Here is a 19,445-nt window from a genome sequence, read left to right as displayed (position 1 = left end):
GGACTCCCAAAACCATGGAGATTGGAGGTCAGAACCATGAAGGCTGGAGGCCAGATCACCTCAACAGTTGTTGAGATTAATTTCCTAGTTAGATCCCTAAAAGGATTGTTCACCCCCCCCCATTACTTCTTATGTCTTGTTTGAGTTGCTTTCTATCTGTATACTTACCTCTCGGATATTGTGACAACTGGGTGGCAGTGTTGGCTATCCTTGAAAAGACCTAAAGCTGTGTATGGTCGGTGCATTGATGGCAGTGGTTTTTGATATAATTCCAGAATGTAATCTGTATCGGGAACACAAAATGACATTCTTTGCACCAGTTGTAGAAGCAAAATGAGAGCGGAAGGAAGGAAGATGTAAAGTCATCTGAGCACTCTGCCTATGTATGCACATCTCTTGGAATTTCTGTTCTTCGTTTTTTAAAAAAGCTTGTCTTCAAGGAACATGTGATATTTTACTGTCATTTTTTTCCGCTTTCCAGTTCAACTGTGAACTTGGATGTAGCCACCCGTGCAATTTGGAGACCAGATTTAACCAGCTGTTGTAGATTTTGGTATAACAGAAAACTCTAGAGATTACGATGAATATGTTCAGGCTATAACAAATGTAAAAAGTAATTTGTTTCAGTTCCTTATAGGATTATCAGTCCCTAGAATCTTGTTATTGGATGATCGCCCTACTTTCCCCCTCTCCATTTCAGGGAATTTTTACAGGCATTAGTAGCTTTTCAGGATGTAGTAGAGATACTATAGTAGTTCTGCTCCTCAGGCTTAATTTCGTAAATAAAAGTTAGCCCTTTATCCATTGTGTGGTTAGATATGTTTACCTCTACTGGGACAGAAGTGTTGTGTATATACTATTCTGAAGGAGTCCAAAGATTTCACTAAGGATATTTAGAAATTGCCAAGTGTAGTTCTAGGTGACACAACTATGGCATGGTCGGAACTATATGCTATTAATATCTTATCGAAAAGTCACCCCATGTATTCAATTCAGCTCCAACTGAGCAGGAATTACTAAATTATATAATGCATTGGTTAACTCACATTCACCAAGTGGCCAGTAGTACTGATGGTTAGTTTTTGTCCTTCATAAGTCACACAGAGAGGTGAATGTTGTCATCTTATTATATCACTAGGCACCATTTTTAAGGTGTTTCTCAAACTGCAGTATTCATAAAGAGAAGTCTGAATATGTCCTAAGGGGTTCTGTCCTCTGTTCCAGGATTGCAATTCTCTTTCCAAACTATGAAGGACAGAAAATGATAGACAGCCTCAATTTCAAATACAAATCGTGCTTCTAGACATTTTAAATGGCTGTTTGCTAGAGGAAATTGAACAGATTATGTCTCTTCCCAACAAGTTACTGTGGGTTAGGACTAGCATATTTCAAGATCACATGGTCTCAGTGGAAGGTTTTGTTCACAAAAGAACAGTGACATTTTTCCTTTTTCTAAGATAAGCCAGTGCTTCACAAGCAGAGATAAACAGTAGTTTAATCCTCTCTTAGAATCTTTGTCTTCTCCTACTGACCACTTCTTATCGCTGCTTTAAAACAGCTGCTTGAATTTGTGTACAAAAAAAAAAAAATCTTTTCAACTTTCACGTTTATACTACTAAGATAAATCTAAGCAAATGTACTGAGGCCAGGGAAATGAAATTTCTCCCTGAGGAGTTTAAGCTAAAAAGCATATGACTTGATTTTAGAGGTATTAAGCACCTCTGAAAAGCAAGCGGCCCATTTGTCACTGCTATCCCGATCTCCTACTTGAATTAAGGAGTAAGGTCATGTGTTATCGTAGCATATCTGTGTCCTTAAACACTAAGTTATTATCAAAATGTAATATTCTGAAGCAGAAAGACTATCAAAGATTATTTGTATTTCCTAGGGAAAGCTACTAGGCTACAATGAAAGTATCAGAAAAGTAAATCTGAATTTCATCATTATGAGCAGGTTTCCTTTATTAGTATTGAGAAATTTTATAACTCCATGTTATGTATAATCCAAAGCTATAAAATTCCCTAGAAGTTTTGTTAGTGGTGTTTGCAAGAGCATAGGTAAGAACCATGTTTCCTACAAAAAAAATCCAGAAATGCAGGAAACTCTTAATTAAAAGAGAAGCTCTACCCTAATGATCCAGCCTGTTGTATTATAGTGAGAATGAAAGGAAGGAATTAAAAAATGAAAGGATTCAGACTAAGGTCAGGAAATCCAAACTGCTGCCTTAATTTTGAAAATTCTTGTGGGGTTTTTTGTTGGTTAAAAATATTCCTATAACTTTGTTTATTACAAATGAATTCCCTTATATTTAAGGTAATATAATATTTCTGAAGGCTTCCAAATAGATCACTAGTACCTTGGGTATATGTTAACTTGGAAGCTTTTCAAACGTCTAATACAGGGGTCGGCAACCTTTCAGAAGTGGTGTGCCAAGTCTTCATTTATTCACTCTAATTTAAGGTTTCGTGTGCCAGTAATACATTTTAATGTTTTTAGAAGGTCTCTTTCTATCAAGTCTATAATATATAATTAAACTATTGTTGTATGTAAAGTAAATAAGGTTTTTAAAATGTTTAAGAAGCTTCATTTAAAATTAAATTAAAATGCAGAGCCCCCAGACCAGTGGCCAGGACCCGGGCAGTGTGAGTGCCACGGAAAATCAGTTCGTGTGCCGCCTTCGGCACGTGTGCCATAGGTTGCCTACCCCTGGTCTAATAGCTTGTCATTTAGATGAATATATTTGAATACAGTAAGAAGGATTCTTAAATCTAGACACACAGAGCCAGTTTTAACAGAATACTTTGGCAATTTATTTTGTAAAAATAAAAAATTTGAAGTCCCACAAATTGCCTGCAAAATTTTATTTGACGAGACTTAATTAATTTTTCCAATTAGGTCTGCTCAAAAATGAATCTAAAGCTGCTACTTTTGGTTTTATTTTATGTAGCATATAATTAAAAACAATCTATATGCATTATTTTCAAATATTGGTTAAAAGAAAAATCCCTATGCTATTTAGCTGAGGCTTTATTTTCTAATAATAAAGCCAAATGAATTTTATGGCAGAGTTACAAAGCTTTGGACAGAGAAAATTAATAGACTGAAATAAACTCTGCCAGTGTCAAATGGAAGTATTGAGTGTAAAGAATTACTGGAAATTCAGGAATCATAGTTCACAACTTGATCCAAACATGTATGAAAATTGGCTATGAAGGACGTGTTAAGTAATAGCCTGTACTTTCACCCGAGACTGTTAACCATGAACCCGTGCATAAAAACCTCTTCTTCAATGAATTCTTCATTGTATTGACTATCCTTCCTGTTAACTCAGTATTATTTTAGGAATTCAGCTCAAATGATTATTGCATCTGTGACTGAGTGAATAGCTTGATTTTAAGTCAATGGAATGGAGAAGGATGTCCTTTACCTTCCAGTGCAAGTTCCACAAAAGGATCTTGAGGTACCAGTTTGAGCACGAGGACCCGATAATCAAGAGTTACAGTCCTTGATAAAGAACGCTTACAGGAGAAATACTGCAGGCTGAATTCTGTGGTAAACCGAACAGGATATAGTCTTGTGGTTCTGCACTGAAAAAAAGACCCGCAGTGTTCTCCATACTTTGACTTGTTCGTAGTCTGTTACATTCACTTTTCAGTGACTCTTCTTGTGAGATCTGTTGGCTTTATGAAAAACCACCATTAATTTCCCCAGATACCAGTCAAAACTCAATTCAATTTAGATTAAACAAAAGTAGCATTTATTAGAATTTTTACAGAAAGTAGAATAGGTGAAATAAAATGTATGCAGGTAAAATGGAATCTGTAGTGAGACCGTACAAGCCAGCACAATAAATGTAAGGTATATAGGGAAGATATTGCCTCAGAGTGATATTCCATCGTTTAAAATAACATATTCCCATAGAGACATTAGGGCCAAATTCATTGGTGATGTAAATTGTTGCAGTTCCACTGATTTCAATAGAGCTGTGTTCACTGATACCTGAACTTGGCCTTGAGTTCAGGCTACAAAAAGAAAATTCTTCTGCACTTATAATTTGTCACATTTATATTAAAGGATAATACAATATACCTCCTCCTTTCAGTGAAACTTCTCTTGAGAACAGGGACATTCAGAAATTACTATTTCCTCCTTTTCTGGTATCAGAAACATAGGTGATAGGACGTAGTCTATGAAGCAATCTATGGGCATGTCTATGCTGCCCTGCAGTTTGGACTACAGGGGTCTGAATTGCAGCATGCACCAAAGTGCTGCACTGTAACTCCCCTGTGTGGAAGCTGCAGACATGAATGTAAACTCTCAGACAGGACTACCTTAGTGTGAACTAGCGACTTTTAAGTTTGCACCTGAAACATCCATTCAGGGGCATTACAGCGCATCCCTTTTGTACTCACTGCAGTTCGTACCCTGTAGTCCAAACTGCACAGCAGTGTAGACATGAGTTCCCTTTTTTACACTGATCAGTGGTCACCTCAGTTGGGATATTGTTAAAATACTATATACACCAATTACATTCTTATTCTTTTAGATAAAAAGTTTTGCTTAATCAACTGGGTATAAAAAGTTCAGTTGATTTTCCCCCTCCCCTCCCCATGTTGCTAATGGTTTCAGTTAACCGCTTTCTGGAAGGGAGTTCTATCACCATTCAAATCAGCAGATCACATCTGTAGCTCCTTTGTTCAAGCAAAGCTCATGGGTTGAGAATATATTAGACACCCAGTTAAACGATCGTTAATACAGAACCCAACACTTGCAAACTTGGCTGCCCAAACTTCAGTACCTAAATCCATATTTAGTCACCTAAATGAAAACTGGAGATTTTCAGAGATGTTGAGCGCTTGCAATTCCCACTGAAGACAACAGAAGCTGGAGATTGCTCAGCACCTTAAAAAATTTGCCCCCTTTTATTTAAGAATCCAAATGTGGATTTACGTACATGATTTTAGGCACCTAAGTTGGAAAAGTTTTATCAAGTATTTATTAAATGTGCTTGAGTTTTTCACATAAACTTATTTTTAACATCACACATGGATGTACTGATTGCGCTAAGAGCTGCTTCCTCTCTTTGCAGGGACCTTTGTCGCCAGAATAAAGCATGTGACTATTACTTCAGCATAGATGCGGATGTTGTGCTGACAAACCCGAAGACTTTAAGACTTCTGATAGAGCAAAACAGGTTCAGTATATCTTTGTCTTACAGACTGAGGATCTTCATTTTTCCTAGTCTGGAAGTACTCTCCAGGATCCCCTTTTACTTGTCCCTTCTATGGCATTGCATTATTGTAAGAGAAGTTTGGCACAGTTCCCTCTGGAGCTTATCAGCATTCCACTCTACTTGAGGAAGCATCAGGTGATCATGTTACTGCAAACTGCTGCCAATAGACCACTAAGTCATTCCAATGGCAAACATTTTTAACTCTGTAATTAATCTTGGCTGCTTGTTTGTAAAAAACCTGCTTTAAAGGAATGCTGAGTTCTGGGGGGGAAATAATCAGACCTAATTATTTGGTTAATGGAAATGCTTTCTCACTTGAAAATGTTGAAGTGAAAAAGGTAGATGAACTGAGCATGCTCACTGGATTGGGCCCTGCAGGCCAGTTAGGTGGAGGAATCACTCTGGGGCTTAGGGGTCTGCATGCCCAGAGTGAGGATGCAGTGTGCATGTACAGAGGCAGAAACATGGGCACCTAGGCAACTTTTACTACAAAAAATGTAGGTGTCAAGCAAGTTTTGGCACCTATAAGGTTCAGCAGCAACTAGATGGGGGTTTTCTGAATCCCAATGGGCCTGATTCTGAAATTTAGGAATTTTAGGAAAGTCCTGTTGTGAATCTAGCCCATGTCGACCAGGAAGATATACTGATTATCACTCTTTATACTAAGCATGGCAGCTAATCGTTCGCAGAATGTTTTGCATAGAAGAATATGCACAAACAGCAATTCCCAATCTGAACATCCAAGAATCTAAATCATTCTGAAGACAGCTGTGTGGTGTCATTGCTTTCTGTTACAGGAAGCAGGATTTCCAAGACTGATTGATCAGAAATTGTATGATTCAAGCATTTAAAAAAAGCCCACTTGTTTCAGTCTTAGTATTTGGAGTTTTAAAAAAGAGATTTATTCTTGGAGATGATAGAACATCATTGTTTTTGCTCTTATGAGCTGTTTCTCATTGTTAAATAATTTCTCAAGATACAAGACAAACTAAACGTTGACATCTGATATTTATAGAAATAAAACTTGTTAGCTTTTTCCAGAAAAGATCCAATATTGACTACTATTCGCGGCTCATATTGGTTTTTTTCCTACTTTAGAGCCAACTCTTGCTTTACTCATGAAAATCCATGAATTCCCATGTGAGTAAAGTAGGCAGGATTTGGCCCTGAGTGGTAATGCCAGGCTTTTCAGGTGGGTCAGACAAAGAGGCAGAGTATTAATTTCATCAGCATATGTTGGAAACTTGTATTTACCTAATGACAAGGACTGAGTTGTAGATAAAGGCCTAGCTGGCATGTCATTTTGATTATATTATTTCTTTGCTGAAATCGCTTGTTTTTGTAAAAGAGAAGTTTAGGACCCAGTATACTGCAGACAGAAGTAGCACAAGTTTCACAAAACAGCCTACCTGGGACAGCACTTATAAAAGAAGTTCCATTTATTTTGCTACCATTTCTAGCCACCTCATATTTCCCTTCTCACCTCTGTTTTCAATGTCTGCTGAGTTATTTTTCTGTTTGGAATAATTTCCATAATCAAAGTCCTCGACTTTTGTATTGTTGTTGTTGCCTCTGCTACAAATCCTTAGCTAAGTTTAGTTAAAGGACGACCATTTGTGCTACTTCTGCCTGCAGAAAGAGGACAAGAGAGTATTTTCCTCTGCCTGAAAACTCCATGATTTATAGGGATCCTGGGCATGGCAGCTGAATTCCTGTCTGTTGCTCTCACCTTTGGGTGGGTGGAGGTTTGGAATCTGGCAGTTAATGGAAAATATTAGTCCCGTCAACTCAAGTGTAGAACGGCTGCTTCTGGATTTGATGATTTGATGGTCCTTCAATTCTGATGCTCTGTCAAAGTGCAGAAGTGAGAGGCGCCATCGATACCCAGCAGACGTTCACATGCAGCCTTACAACTGTTTTAATGCTAGCAGAATCAAAGTTCATGTTTATTTTCTTACTGAATATTTTGTTTTTACAGAAAGATAATTGCCCCACTTGTAACTCGCCATGGGAAGCTATGGTCCAACTTTTGGGGTGCTTTGAGCCCTGACGGCTATTATGCTCGCTCAGAAGATTATGTGGATATTGTCCAAGGGAACAGAGTGTAAGTTACCTTAAGATAATCACGAACACCAGATGTCATTGTTCAGTAGTTAGACATATTCTTTCCTTGCCCAGCAAATACCTATATTTTCCATGAAAAGAGAGAGAATTTCTGAACAGTTAATGTCGGTAACGTTGATGAATTTCTTCAATAATCTGGGATTACTTTCTGTTTCTGCAATCTGGAATAGAAAGGCACAGTGTCCAGCACAATGAGGTCCTAGGTACTATCCCAGCACACACATTTAATAAGTGATGGTCATCCGTACTGACTATGATTATGCTATGAAAATGAACTGTAATTAATTGCAAAAACTGAAGGAGTTATACTGTTAATCTGCCACTGTGAATTTGTGCCAAAAAATAATCTAGTGACACTTCATCAAATGTGTAACAAGTAAAGTGTTTTCCCATCTCTTCTGGACAAGCATAGTATTTAATCAGCAGCTGAAATTAAGATTAATAACCATTTTTGTTACAGCAATATTTGTTCCATTATATGCTGTCTGCTTTCCATCCTTAGCCCAGAAATATTAGACTAAAGTCCAAGCAGATGAAATACTTTCATTTCACATACAGTAACTTTTCCCCAAAATGAATGTACTTTAAACTACTTGAGGTCTGAGTCTCATGTGTGCCAATGCCCCTTTACTTGGCCCAGACAATTCAAAAAGGTCTTATTGGCCTGATACTCCTTTATGCTTATGTACTGATTTTATAGATCTGCCTCTGGGAAACAGAAAACGTAGAGAGTAGTGCATTGTCCTATGGAGAGGCCTATTTGTTGATATTGGCTCAACTGAATTAAACTTGTGGCCTGTTGCGTTCACTGGTATCAGTGTAAATAGGTCAGTTGGTCTATGAGAAGCTACGGTTGGGTGTTAGTTTAAACATAAAATCTGTTTAATAGTTTTCTCCATCTCACTGAGTAGCTTAATGCTATAATATAAAGGAATTTCGTTGATAGCCTTGACCTAGTCTGAAAAAGGACGTGTTTATATATTTAAAACCCACTTTAGAGAATTTGGTGGAATTACTTTCTTCATGATAAAAGCTCATAAAATTTGTATTACTGCTTATACTCCCTTCAAGTCCAGCTGTAGTTTTTCAGCTATCTTGGGAACCTTACATCATTGCCTTGAACTTTGTCTGGTCTTTTCAGTAAATAATAAACTCATGATGTTCAAATTGTAAAATATGCAACACATTCCAGTTTTCATAGTCTTAAATCTTTCCCCCTGGACTTCTTTTACAGAGGAGTCTGGAATATCCCTTATATGGCTAATATATACTTAATTAAAGGACAGACTCTCAGATCAGAGATGAGAGAGAGAAACTATTTTGTTCGTGATAAGTTGGATCCTGATATGGCACTCTGCAGGAATGCCAGGGAAATGGTAAGGTGGATGGATGGATGGCTTGCTTTTAAATAGCACATGCAGGGTTTTTTTTAACATGCTTGCTACATGTGTATGTATGTAAGATTGAATTGTGTTCACTTCTTTCTAATTAAAAGTACTAGCCAATTTTTGGTGGGATACTGGCATTTTTTGCGATGTGTGTTTTTTTTTTTTTTTTTAATAATTGAAAAGAATACAGTGGAAGCATTCGGCTTTGCTCAAGACCAGTGGACTGGTGCACTAACAGCACATTGCTTTCTATTTAAATACAGTTAAAATTCATAGGTACTGCAAATTACCTTGCTTGTTGCCACAATTGTTTAACATGAAGGAGGACTCAGTGGCCGCCTTGTTAATATATCCGCTATCATTGAGTATCTCCATTTGTCTTGAAATGTCTTTAATTAATCTACATAATTTGGAACTTATAACAAGTTAGGTGGAACACTTTGTTTTGTATTTAAATGAGAATACTTAAAGTTGATGATTGAAGCTGTCAATATACAAATCTTATTTTAAGCCGTTTTCAGAATGGTGATACTCTTATTAAAGGGTGTTATACTATTTAGTGCTATTTGTATTATGCTGTCGGTAATATGAAGACTGATTTATATTAGGAGTATAAATATGCAAAACCATATTTGTACTGATATTTACACTAGTTTCAGAACAGAAACAAATAAGAGGTAAACTACAGCTATTTCCAGACAGTATAGCATTGAAAAAAAACTTGCTGAATTGAACAAGAAAAGTTGGCAAGTATAATTTTCTTTTATTCCCTCCATAACAAGGCATGATTTCATTTGTTTGTACTCATTCTACAGAACAGCCCAATCAACATACTCTTGTTTTCAACCTTCTAAGCAGCAGTTATTGCAATCTGTGCTTACCATGTGCTCGTGTTAAACTAATCTGACTCTGTGGCTCATCAGAGAATTGCCTTCTCTCTTTCTCTTTCTCAACCTGTGCTATGAGACCGTCTGGTACGTGCTTGTTTTTGTATTGCAGCAGATAAGAAGGGGCTGGTGGATACAGCTTTAACATGTACATAGGAGCTTTGCTTGGAGATGCATGCTGCCCGTAAAAGCTATTTTGGAATATCAGCTTTTGACTGAAGGCTGTTATTTATCTAATGTAACTGTGGAAACCTAAAACCTAATACATCTCTGACAGAGAGAGAGACCATGTATCGGTCAACTGATGTGATGCTTCTCCTTCATTTTAGAGTTTACAAAGGGAAAAAGGCTCCCCTTCTTCGGAAACATTCCATATGCTCAGACCCCCAAAGGTGTTGCTTTTTTTTATTCATTAGTTGTTACTATTATGCAGTATCATTCTATCACAGGAAAATCCTTCCCCTCTCTCCACTTACCTTGTAAAATGTTGCTATACCTTTCTCTTTAGTCTTAAGTTACATTTTCAAAAGCAACTGCTAATGTTGGGTGCCCAATCAAGACATCTTAAGGAGCCTTGATTTTTCACAGTGAGGGCTCTTAATGCTCTGAAAATCAGGTTCCTTTTAAGATGTCTGAATTTGGGCACCCAAAAATCAAGACAACCAATATCACTAGTCATTTTTTGAGGATTTAGGCCATTACAGCTTAATTATTGGCATTATTGGTGCAATAAAATTGGTTAAACAATTCAAAATCTCTCTGAATACTACTCAAAATCACAAAAAAAGATAAAGTGCAAAGTTTCTCTGGCCTGTCTAGCCTGTCTTATTTGTAAAGTCTTTGCTCAGTTTTGCTATAGCTTGTGTTTGTGCGGTCATTGGGCAAAATGCTGCAGTGCTTACTCCCATGAATAGTTCTATTGCTAGCCCCACATGTGAGAAGGGCTGCAGAACTGGTTTCAACGTGTCCATTACATCAAGGTCATGTTTCAGGAAAAGAAAGCAAGCACATGTTACACTAGTGTGTTACAATCACATGGGTGGTGGGCGCACTTAAAAAGTTCCTTCTGGTTCTAGAGATACTAGCAGTATTTCCTCATTTCAAAAATACAGAATCATTCTAAAGCCAGAATAAACTTGTTTACCCCCTCAAAGGGCTTGATTGACATTTGTGTTTCTCCATATTTGTGCTGATGTAACTCTATTGAAATTAGAGTTACACCGAATAAAACTGGAGCAACAACATGGTGAATCAGGCCCTGGGTATATTGTAGGAAAGTGTTGTGATAAGCATTGGTTAGCCACTTTTGCCAGACCCTCCTTATTTTCCCTGCTGCGGCTATTTAGTGTGTTAAGAGCCAAGAACTGAGCACATGTTTAGCACGTTTAACCATGCTGGCAATTTAACACTTTTTTCAGACCTAAAACTGAGGTCCAGATACAAGCAAACAAGTGGGAATGGCTCTGTGTTGTGCAAATCTCAAATGGGGAAAACTTTGTAAAATGTGGGTTGGGTCTGAAAAACAGTTAAACTAAAAGAAAACCCAATTTCTTTTAAACAAAAATATTTTCTGCTACTAATTCTGATCAAGGGAGCCCTGTTAATATCCTAGCTTTTAGTTATGAAGCAATATAGCAGCACATTTAATTTTTGGTCTTTATCTCACTGAGAGATTCCTTATTCCTCATCATAATTCTAACATGCATTGTATTTTCAAATATATTTTTATTTCAGGTCAATTCACCAAAAGGATTATTTAATAGTAAATGTTCTGAAGCAGTGCAGAACTTACATGTTTGGTGTTCTGACAGTACTTAAACTTTTTTTTCTAATGGTTCATTTATTTCAGATAGAATCCCCAGCCCCAGACTTTGTTGTCAGTTTAATTTGTATGAGAGAGTTCTGTTTGAAAACAGGTATTTCAAGAGGGTTGAACATTTTAATATATGGTCTTTCTAGGCTTACTGAAGAAAAAAACAAAAAATATTAAATTTGTTTTTCTTTTTCCAACTGAATGTTTGCACCATTACAAAACATTTGTTGCCTTAATTTGATTAGAAAACAAATGATACCAAATGTGTCATTTTTAATGTGGCTCATAGTAAAAATACATGTTTAGGAATCAGTAATACAGGCTGTGATCAGAAACAGTCCCGTGAAAGTTTAAAGATTTCCTTAAAAAACAAATCCAGAGGTAGTTAAAACGTGTGTGTGTGTGTGTGTGTGTGTGTGTGTGTGTGATAAATACATAGATAAAACATAAATTATATATACCATATTTTAGCTACGTGTCTGTGTTTTGGGGAGATATATACACACACAGACACAAAACAGACACGTAGCTGAAATATACGTAGCTATATAAAATTTTAAAGGCCGAATATCATCCTTACTGTTAGTGTTGCTAACATAATTTTTCTTCTTTGTTTGATACAGGGTGTCTTTATGTACATTACCAACAGACATGACTTTGGGAGACTTATTTCAACTGCCAACTACAATACCTCCCACTACAACAATGATCTCTGGCAGATTTTTGAAAATCCTGTGGTATATATCACATTATGCATGAAACTGTTAAACAGGTTTTATAATTTTCCATATGGTCATATAATGATTTCTAACTTGTTATGGTTAATATATATTGGAAAATATTAAAATATACTAAGAGGCGCACACATCATAATAAATTCAGTGTCAGCATTTTATATAAAATATGGCTCATAATCTGGAAAAAGAAATGCATGCCTAAGTCAAAAATGGGCCTATAAATCCCAAAATGTTTCCTGAGATAATAGAATCAAGAGTTAATTTACAGAGAGCATAACATATTTAATTGTTTCTAATTATTTGAATGAAAGAAATTAAAGGAATTTGCAGAGTAGTAAAATTCATTTTTAATTTCTATATTTTTTGTTGTACATTTTAAAAAATGAAACAAATGAGCTGTTTAATCTGTTCAAATCATTCTTTTCAGGACTGGAAGGAAACCTATATAAATCCCAACTACTCAAAGATCTTCACTGAAAATCTAGTGGAACAGGTTAGTATTAATACTATTAAAATGAGAGAGACACAAACAAATGTTTATCTAAGTTTTTGCTTCAGTGAGCTGGCATAGAATAAATGCTTCAACTGTCATATCACATTGAGCTGTAATGGTGTTAGATCTCCGCGTTTATATGCACCTAAAACAAAATGGAAGTGAGCACCTCACAAAATTAGAGATTTTGAGGAATGGCCACAGAACTGAATGTTGCATTGTGGAACTTTCTCTACTGCTAAGCTTCAGAAGGTTCATCCTTTTCAATAGTTGGATGGGAGATGTCCAAGGAAAACTGAGGTGCATCAAGAAGTGGTCAGAATTCATTAGGTAGGAGGCACTCCTTCCTCTGAGTGGCTACTGAGTCAGTACCCACATGATGCTAAGTGCTGTTGGAAGGACTGTTTTCTGAGTGAGACTTGCAACTGATGTGAAGAGCACTTGAGATCAAGAGAGATTCCCATGGAACTTTCTGCAAGAGGAAGAGTGTCAATCCCAGTGTTCTGATGAAATTTCACTTTCTGTTCCACCCCTTTATTTAAATTCCCCCAGTTGTTTCAATTGGAAAATGTATTCTTTATTCCCTTTTTTGTAACAAATAGATCCCACTGTGCAGTGATTTTAGTGCCAAATGCTTAGCATTTGCATCTCAGAATTGTTTGATCCTTGTATTTAGTCTGCTTAAAAAAACAAAACAGAAACCCTGTAGATTTCTTAGGGCTGTATAAATGTCAAGTTGTTTCACATGCACTTGTAGTGACCTTATACACATTATTTTTAAAATAAAGATTACTTTACCAGACAACAGTGAAAATGTCCAAGTAGCTTCTATGGTGGCAGAACTGATTATGATGTACACTTTGTCTTTTATTTCCTGAGAAGTTGACACTAATCACTAGGTTGGTGCTGGAGATGAAATCTTGGCCCTATTGATGTCAATAGCAAAACTCCCATTAATTTCAGTGAGGCCAGGATTTTACCATAGAAGTTGATAATGGGCAATGTTTGGGTTGATTTTCTGCATTGCAGATGTTTGGCACATGGAGTTCTATTTAATGACTATGTGTCAGAGGGTTTTTATGAGTGCATGGGTAGATAGGGCGGGCTTTTCAAAAGTCCTCAGCATTGGCCTAGCTCTAGACTAATTGAAGTCCAGTGGGAGTTAGTACTGAGTGCTTTCGACAAGTCCACCCTCAATATACACTTGCAAATTGTAAAGAGCTAGCAGTGCCATGCCTAGCTATTTTGGTGCCCTACACAGCCCCCCTGTGGGGGCCCGGCCACTTCCTGTGGGAAGTGGAGTGACCCTGCCCCCTGCCTGCTCTGCTCCCCTGATCAGAGGCTGAAATAGAGAAAGAACAAATTAAAAATTACTTAGACAAGTTAAATGGCTTCAGGTCACCAGGGCCTGATGAAATACATCCTAGAATACTCAATATCATTGAGAAGATATCTGAGCCATTAGCAGTTATCGTCAAAAAGTCATGGAAGATGGGAGAGATTCCAGAGGACTGGAAAATGGCACTGTATTTGCCCCATCTATAAAAGAGAAATAAGGACAACCCGGGGAATTACAGACCAGCCAGCTTAACTTTAGTACCTGGAAAGATAATGGAGCAAATAATTAAGCAATCAATTTGCAAACACCCAGAAGATAATAAGCTGGTAAATTACAGTCAGCATGGATTTGTCAAGAACAAATCCTGTCAAACTAACCTAATAGCTTTCTTTGACAGGGTAACAAGCCTTCTGAGTAGAGGGAAGCAGTAGATGTGGTATATCTTGACTTTAGTAAGGCTTTTGGTATGGTCTCGCATGACCTTCTCCTAAACAAACTAGGTAAATACAACCTGGATGGCGTTATAAGGTGGGTGCATAACTGGTTGGAAAACCGTTCTCAGAGAGTAGTTATCCATGGTGGACAGTCAAGATGGAAAGGCATATCAAGTGGAGTCCCGCAGGGATCAGTTCTGGGTCTGGTTCAGTTCAATATCTTTATCAATGATTTAGATAATGGCAGAGAGAATACACTTGTAAAGTTTTTCATATGATACCAAGCGGGGGGGTGGGGTGAGGTGAGGGGTTGCAAGTGCTTTGGAGGACAGGATTAAACTTCAAAATGATCTGGACAAACTGGAGAAATGGTGTGAAGTAAATAGGATGAAATTCAATAAGGGCAAATGCAAAGTAGCTCCACTTAGGAAGGAACAATCAATTCCATACACATAAAACAGGAAATGACTGCCTAGAAAGGAGTACTGCAGAAAAGGATCTAGGGGGTTATAGTGGATCACAGGCTAAATATGAGTCAACAGTGTAACACTGTTGCATTTTTGTTTTGTTTGTTTTTGCAAACATCATTGTGGGATGTATAATCCAGGAGTGTTGTAGGCAAGTCACAAGAAGTATATTAGCCAGGATGGGTAAGGAATGGTGTCCCTAGCCTCTGTTTGCCAGAGGGTGGAGATGGATGGCAGGAGAGAGATCATTTGATCATTACCTGTTAGGTTCACTCCCTCTGGGGCACCTGGCATTGGCCACTGTCAGTAGACAGGATACTGGGCTGGATGGACCTTTCGTCTGACCCAGTATGACTGTTCTTATGTTCTTTTATAGCCATGCCCCGATGTGTATTGGTTTCCCATATTTTCGGAGACTGCCTGTGATGAACTGGTAGAGGAAATGGAACATTATGGACAATGGTCTGGAGGAAAACATCGTGTAAGTGTCATCTCTTGTAAACAAAATTGATACTTGTTTTCTAGCAGGCCTTCATGTACTTTAATGTTTTAAATAAATGCCTCATTAGAAAGTGCACTGGAAGGCGTAGTCTGCAACTACTGAAAACTTAGTTAAAAATGATACTTTTATTGCCTTTGTTTTAATTCTGTATGTCTGCAGTTTTCAAATAAATTAAAACCTGTATTATATAAGTACTGAAAAAACCCACATTTTGAGGCCCTTCTGGTTTTTAGGATAGTCGTATATCTGGAGGTTATGAAAATGTCCCAACTGATGATATTCACATGAAGCAAATCGGGCTGGATGGTGAATGGCTACATTTCATTAGAGAGTTCATTGCACCAGTAACACTAAAAGTCTTTGCTGGCTATTATACAAAGGTAAACTTTTAAAATTATTATTGGTGAATAGTTGAGCTGAGTGGTTAATTTGCAGGGAATGATTTATTAGATTAATCCCAGAATCTTCTTGCTCATGGAATATTTTAGAGGAGGCTACACTTTTCTCAGTTTTATTTATTATATATTTTTAAAAATGTGTTACTTTGTGTGTTGATTGAAAGTATTTCAGACTTGAGCTGTGTTGCTTCAGTTGTGATGGGTAAGATAAATCCTATGTTGTTGTAACTGTTTCGGACTTGAAGCACAAACATTTGCCAGTGAGTAGTTTTTAAAATTCAGCTCCCGTGAATAAGCACATATTTGATTTTGAAATTCGCACACTGATGAGAAATCCTTTGGATTACTACACATTTATTTCAGGGACATGCCATGCTGAATTTTGTCGTAAAATACACTACAGACAGACAGCGTTCCCTCAGACCTCATCATGACTCCTCTACGTTTACCATCAACATTGCTCTCAACAAAGTAGGAAGAGATTTTCAGGTACGTAATAGCCATTTCACTAAATATTGCTGCTCTTCAATTTATCTAAATCATTTCCATGCTTGGGTCCAAATAGACATGGTTAGGACCCTGTGTAAGAGGAAAAGACATGCAGCACACATAGCAATGTGTTGCTGAGATAAACCGTTTGCTGCTGCCCTATTAATTGATGTCAGTGGAACAACCCGTGGAGGATGGTGGTAATCAACTTAATGGTGGTAGAATCTGGCCTGGATCATATTAACTCATCCACAAGTAGAACAACTTGTTCTGTTTTGCCCACCTGTGCACTGCCCACCATGCAGTGTATTCTCCATTCCTATACTAAATTATTTAGATTATTTTCAAAACTGATACCTTGGGGAATGATGCTTCGGCTCTAGACCCCGATAAAGGAAAGCACTTGATCATGGGCTAACATGCTGTCCTAAAGAGAGCAGCTGTCCTGAATCAAAGCCTAGAAAAGATGATTAGCTAGTCTTTCATCTGCAGTAATGTTACTGAATGGCTGATTGGTTGGAAACAAATATACCACTAAGACTGTTCAAAGGAGCTGCTCTGCAGTGTTTACCAAAATAAAAGGGACTGAAATCCCTACTACCATGTGGTGTTGCCACATGTACTGCTGCAAAGGAAACATTACTTAAGAAGTACGCCTTACTAGTATGGATAAAGAACTTCTGATGTTAAGTATCTGTTTTTAACAATAAAACATTCTGATTGCTGGACAAAAGGAAAAGCTCTTGTTTGTAAATGCAATTATAACCCAAACTAAGACATCTGTCTTCTGATTTTTGCAACAGGGAGGTGGATGTAAATTTATTAGGTACAACTGTTCCATTGAGTCACCCAGGAAAGGATGGAGCTTCATGCATCCAGGAAGACTCACTCATTTACACGAAGGACTTCCCATTTTAAATGGAACAAGATACATTGCAGTATCGTTTATCGATCCCTAACTTTATTTTCCTGCTTCTTCAAAACCAGTGGCTGGTTCTTTGACATAAACTCTTATTTATACTTTTCCTCCCAGAAGATGGTGATAAAAGAAACTTTAAATTACTTCCTCTAGACAGCAGCTTTACTTTGAGCTAAGAGATTGAAAAAACAACTTTAAAAAATGTTCGACACTTCCAAATGTCTGCTCTGAACCTTAAGTCAAAGTAAAAATGTTCTTATTTTTGTACTCTGCTGTCTTGAAGGGTGGCGTGGGGAGGGAAAATAGAAATGCATTTTAAAATGAATCATTTTTTTTCTGTTATGAAAAATTCCTAGATACAAAATTATCTCCAAATCTTGTGGTTTTTATTCAGTAAAATTATGCAGATAAAGTTGTGTGTTGTGCATATTTTATAACTACCAATAGAAGAACCACACCTAGAATTAGCATCAAGTGACTTCCATAGCCTAGCAGAATTGCACACAAATTTTGGCTTTAAGCAAAAGCATATTTTGTGTGCTGATGTGCACTTCAGCAACACCCCAGTAAAACTTTTTAAAAATGTTTAGTTTATATTAAATATCAACATCTATATCCTCATAAAGAAAATATGCATTGCAGAGTTTGAGGAATAGATTGAAGAAGTTTGATTTAAAAAAAAAAAAAAAAAAGGTTTTATCAAGAACTACAAGTATGTGTTTTAAAGAAGAACTTTTCCCATTAAGGTTACTTCTCTTTACCAAGTGTTCTTCAATTAAAATGAGCTATTTTTGTAATGTATAGTTGCACCAGGTTGATACTGGAAATTAAATCCTATTTTCAGAACACTGGTAAATTTTAATATCAGGATGTTTTGTAAACACAATTTTCTGTTATTTAAAATTACTTGAATTTTGTATCAGGAAAATGAAATTGGTGAAGTCTTTCTTTTAAACCTAAGAGGTTTGACTTACCATTTATTTTAAAGGAATCAGTTTTAAATATTTCTACTGTATCTACTGTTTGTAATTTAAAGAAACTTGAAGCAAACGCTAAACCAAGGAACCTAAGGTGCCAGAATGAACATATTTAAAAACTTGTGAAAAATAAAAGGTAATTTAAAAGTAATGTAACAGTTTTTATTGTTTGTCTTAGTGAAGATGGCAATATATCCCAAACTGTTATCTTTAAAATGTAGTGCATTTAACAATTTTAAAAGGAACAATTGTGTATCATGGTGAGCATGATCAAATTTATGTTGGCAAAAATTTTTTTTTAAATATTCTGAGTAGTCACCGCTAGCTACCTGTTGCTATTGAATAATGTCTGTCATTAATTGGCGTCTCAATCATTATCAAGGTGGGCAAAGTTTTAAGAGCCTCAGCAGCAGCGTGTGTGTTTGCTGCCTGTTCTAATAATCCTTTTTGGCAAGCAGAGTATTGTGGTGATCGAAGCAGCAACCTTTCCCCCACTATACTGACTGATGCTGTATTGAAGAGAATTCACTACCAGTACTGTATGTTGGTCTGAGTGGTTTTAAGACGAGTTTATTTTTTTCTGAGTTGTCGTTTCCCATATTTATATTCTTAATTTTTCTTCATTTCAAGCAGATGCTTACAGATTTCAGAAATGCACCAGCACATTGAGTTTCTTGACATGAATAAATTCCAATTTTGCAGATACCTTTGCCTGAGTAAGCTGCTTTGACTGGGTGTAGACTGCACTTAGGCAAATGATAAAATTCAGAAAATCTTCAGGACTCTACGGGCATGAAAGCTGCCTTTGTTAACCACCTTTTTTCTGTGTTTGCCTATGGTCTGCTAGGATGGCATGGAAAACAGACTGGGTCAGTTTAACATAGGTAAGTGTAATAAAGCTTTCTTTATAAAGAGAGACTTGAAAACAGGACAAGGGATGAGATTTTTGGAGATCATTCTGCATAATTTTTGCTTCTACATTCTAGATTTTGTGTTTCACTGATTTACTCTGTTTTGATTATTTGTTTGAAGACTTGGATTATTAAACTTCTAGATTTTCATTCGTTTACTCTTTCAGCTGTGAGCTCTTTCAATGAGCTAGACACATTTACCTCGTTCAGACTCGCATTACTAGAGTCCTTACCTTATTAACCAACCATAGGGGTTACTAAATCTCTTTCAGGCTCAGAGGAATGTTACAATGTTGAGACAGAGCACTCATTCACTTCTCCGCATTGACCAAAT

The 19,445-nt window shown here is 36.9% G+C and overlaps 1 protein-coding gene across 2 annotated transcripts in view; it reads left to right on the top strand.

Annotated features, from left to right (window-relative positions):
* The window catches only part of PLOD2 (procollagen-lysine,2-oxoglutarate 5-dioxygenase 2), a 78,806-nt gene extending 60,902 nt beyond the window's left edge, over nt 1-17,904 (top strand). Inside the window, exons 11-20 of one of the 2 annotated variants that reach the window (XM_024214840.3) lie at nt 5,090-5,194; nt 7,212-7,337; nt 8,592-8,733; nt 9,962-10,024; nt 12,069-12,182; nt 12,610-12,675; nt 15,292-15,396; nt 15,651-15,797; nt 16,179-16,304; nt 17,108-17,904. In XM_024214840.3, coding sequence (XP_024070608.1) covers nt 5,090-5,194; nt 7,212-7,337; nt 8,592-8,733; nt 9,962-10,024; nt 12,069-12,182; nt 12,610-12,675; nt 15,292-15,396; nt 15,651-15,797; nt 16,179-16,304; nt 17,108-17,263 — 1,150 coding nt within the window. In that variant the 3' untranslated portion in view covers nt 17,264-17,904. The remainder of the gene's footprint in view (nt 1-5,089; nt 5,195-7,211; nt 7,338-8,591; nt 8,734-9,961; nt 10,025-12,068; nt 12,183-12,609; nt 12,676-15,291; nt 15,397-15,650; nt 15,798-16,178; nt 16,305-17,107) is intronic. The other variant, XM_024214841.3, reaches the window with a different exon arrangement.
* The last annotated feature ends 1,541 nt before the right edge of the window (nt 17,905-19,445 follow it).

This window comes from Terrapene carolina, unplaced genomic scaffold (genome assembly GCF_002925995.2).
Source record: "Terrapene carolina triunguis isolate 2854851 unplaced genomic scaffold, T_m_triunguis-2.0 Scaffold88, whole genome shotgun sequence".
Taxonomy (NCBI): domain Eukaryota; kingdom Metazoa; phylum Chordata; order Testudines; family Emydidae; genus Terrapene; species Terrapene triunguis.
This window is presented reverse-complemented; position numbering and strand designations above follow the sequence as displayed.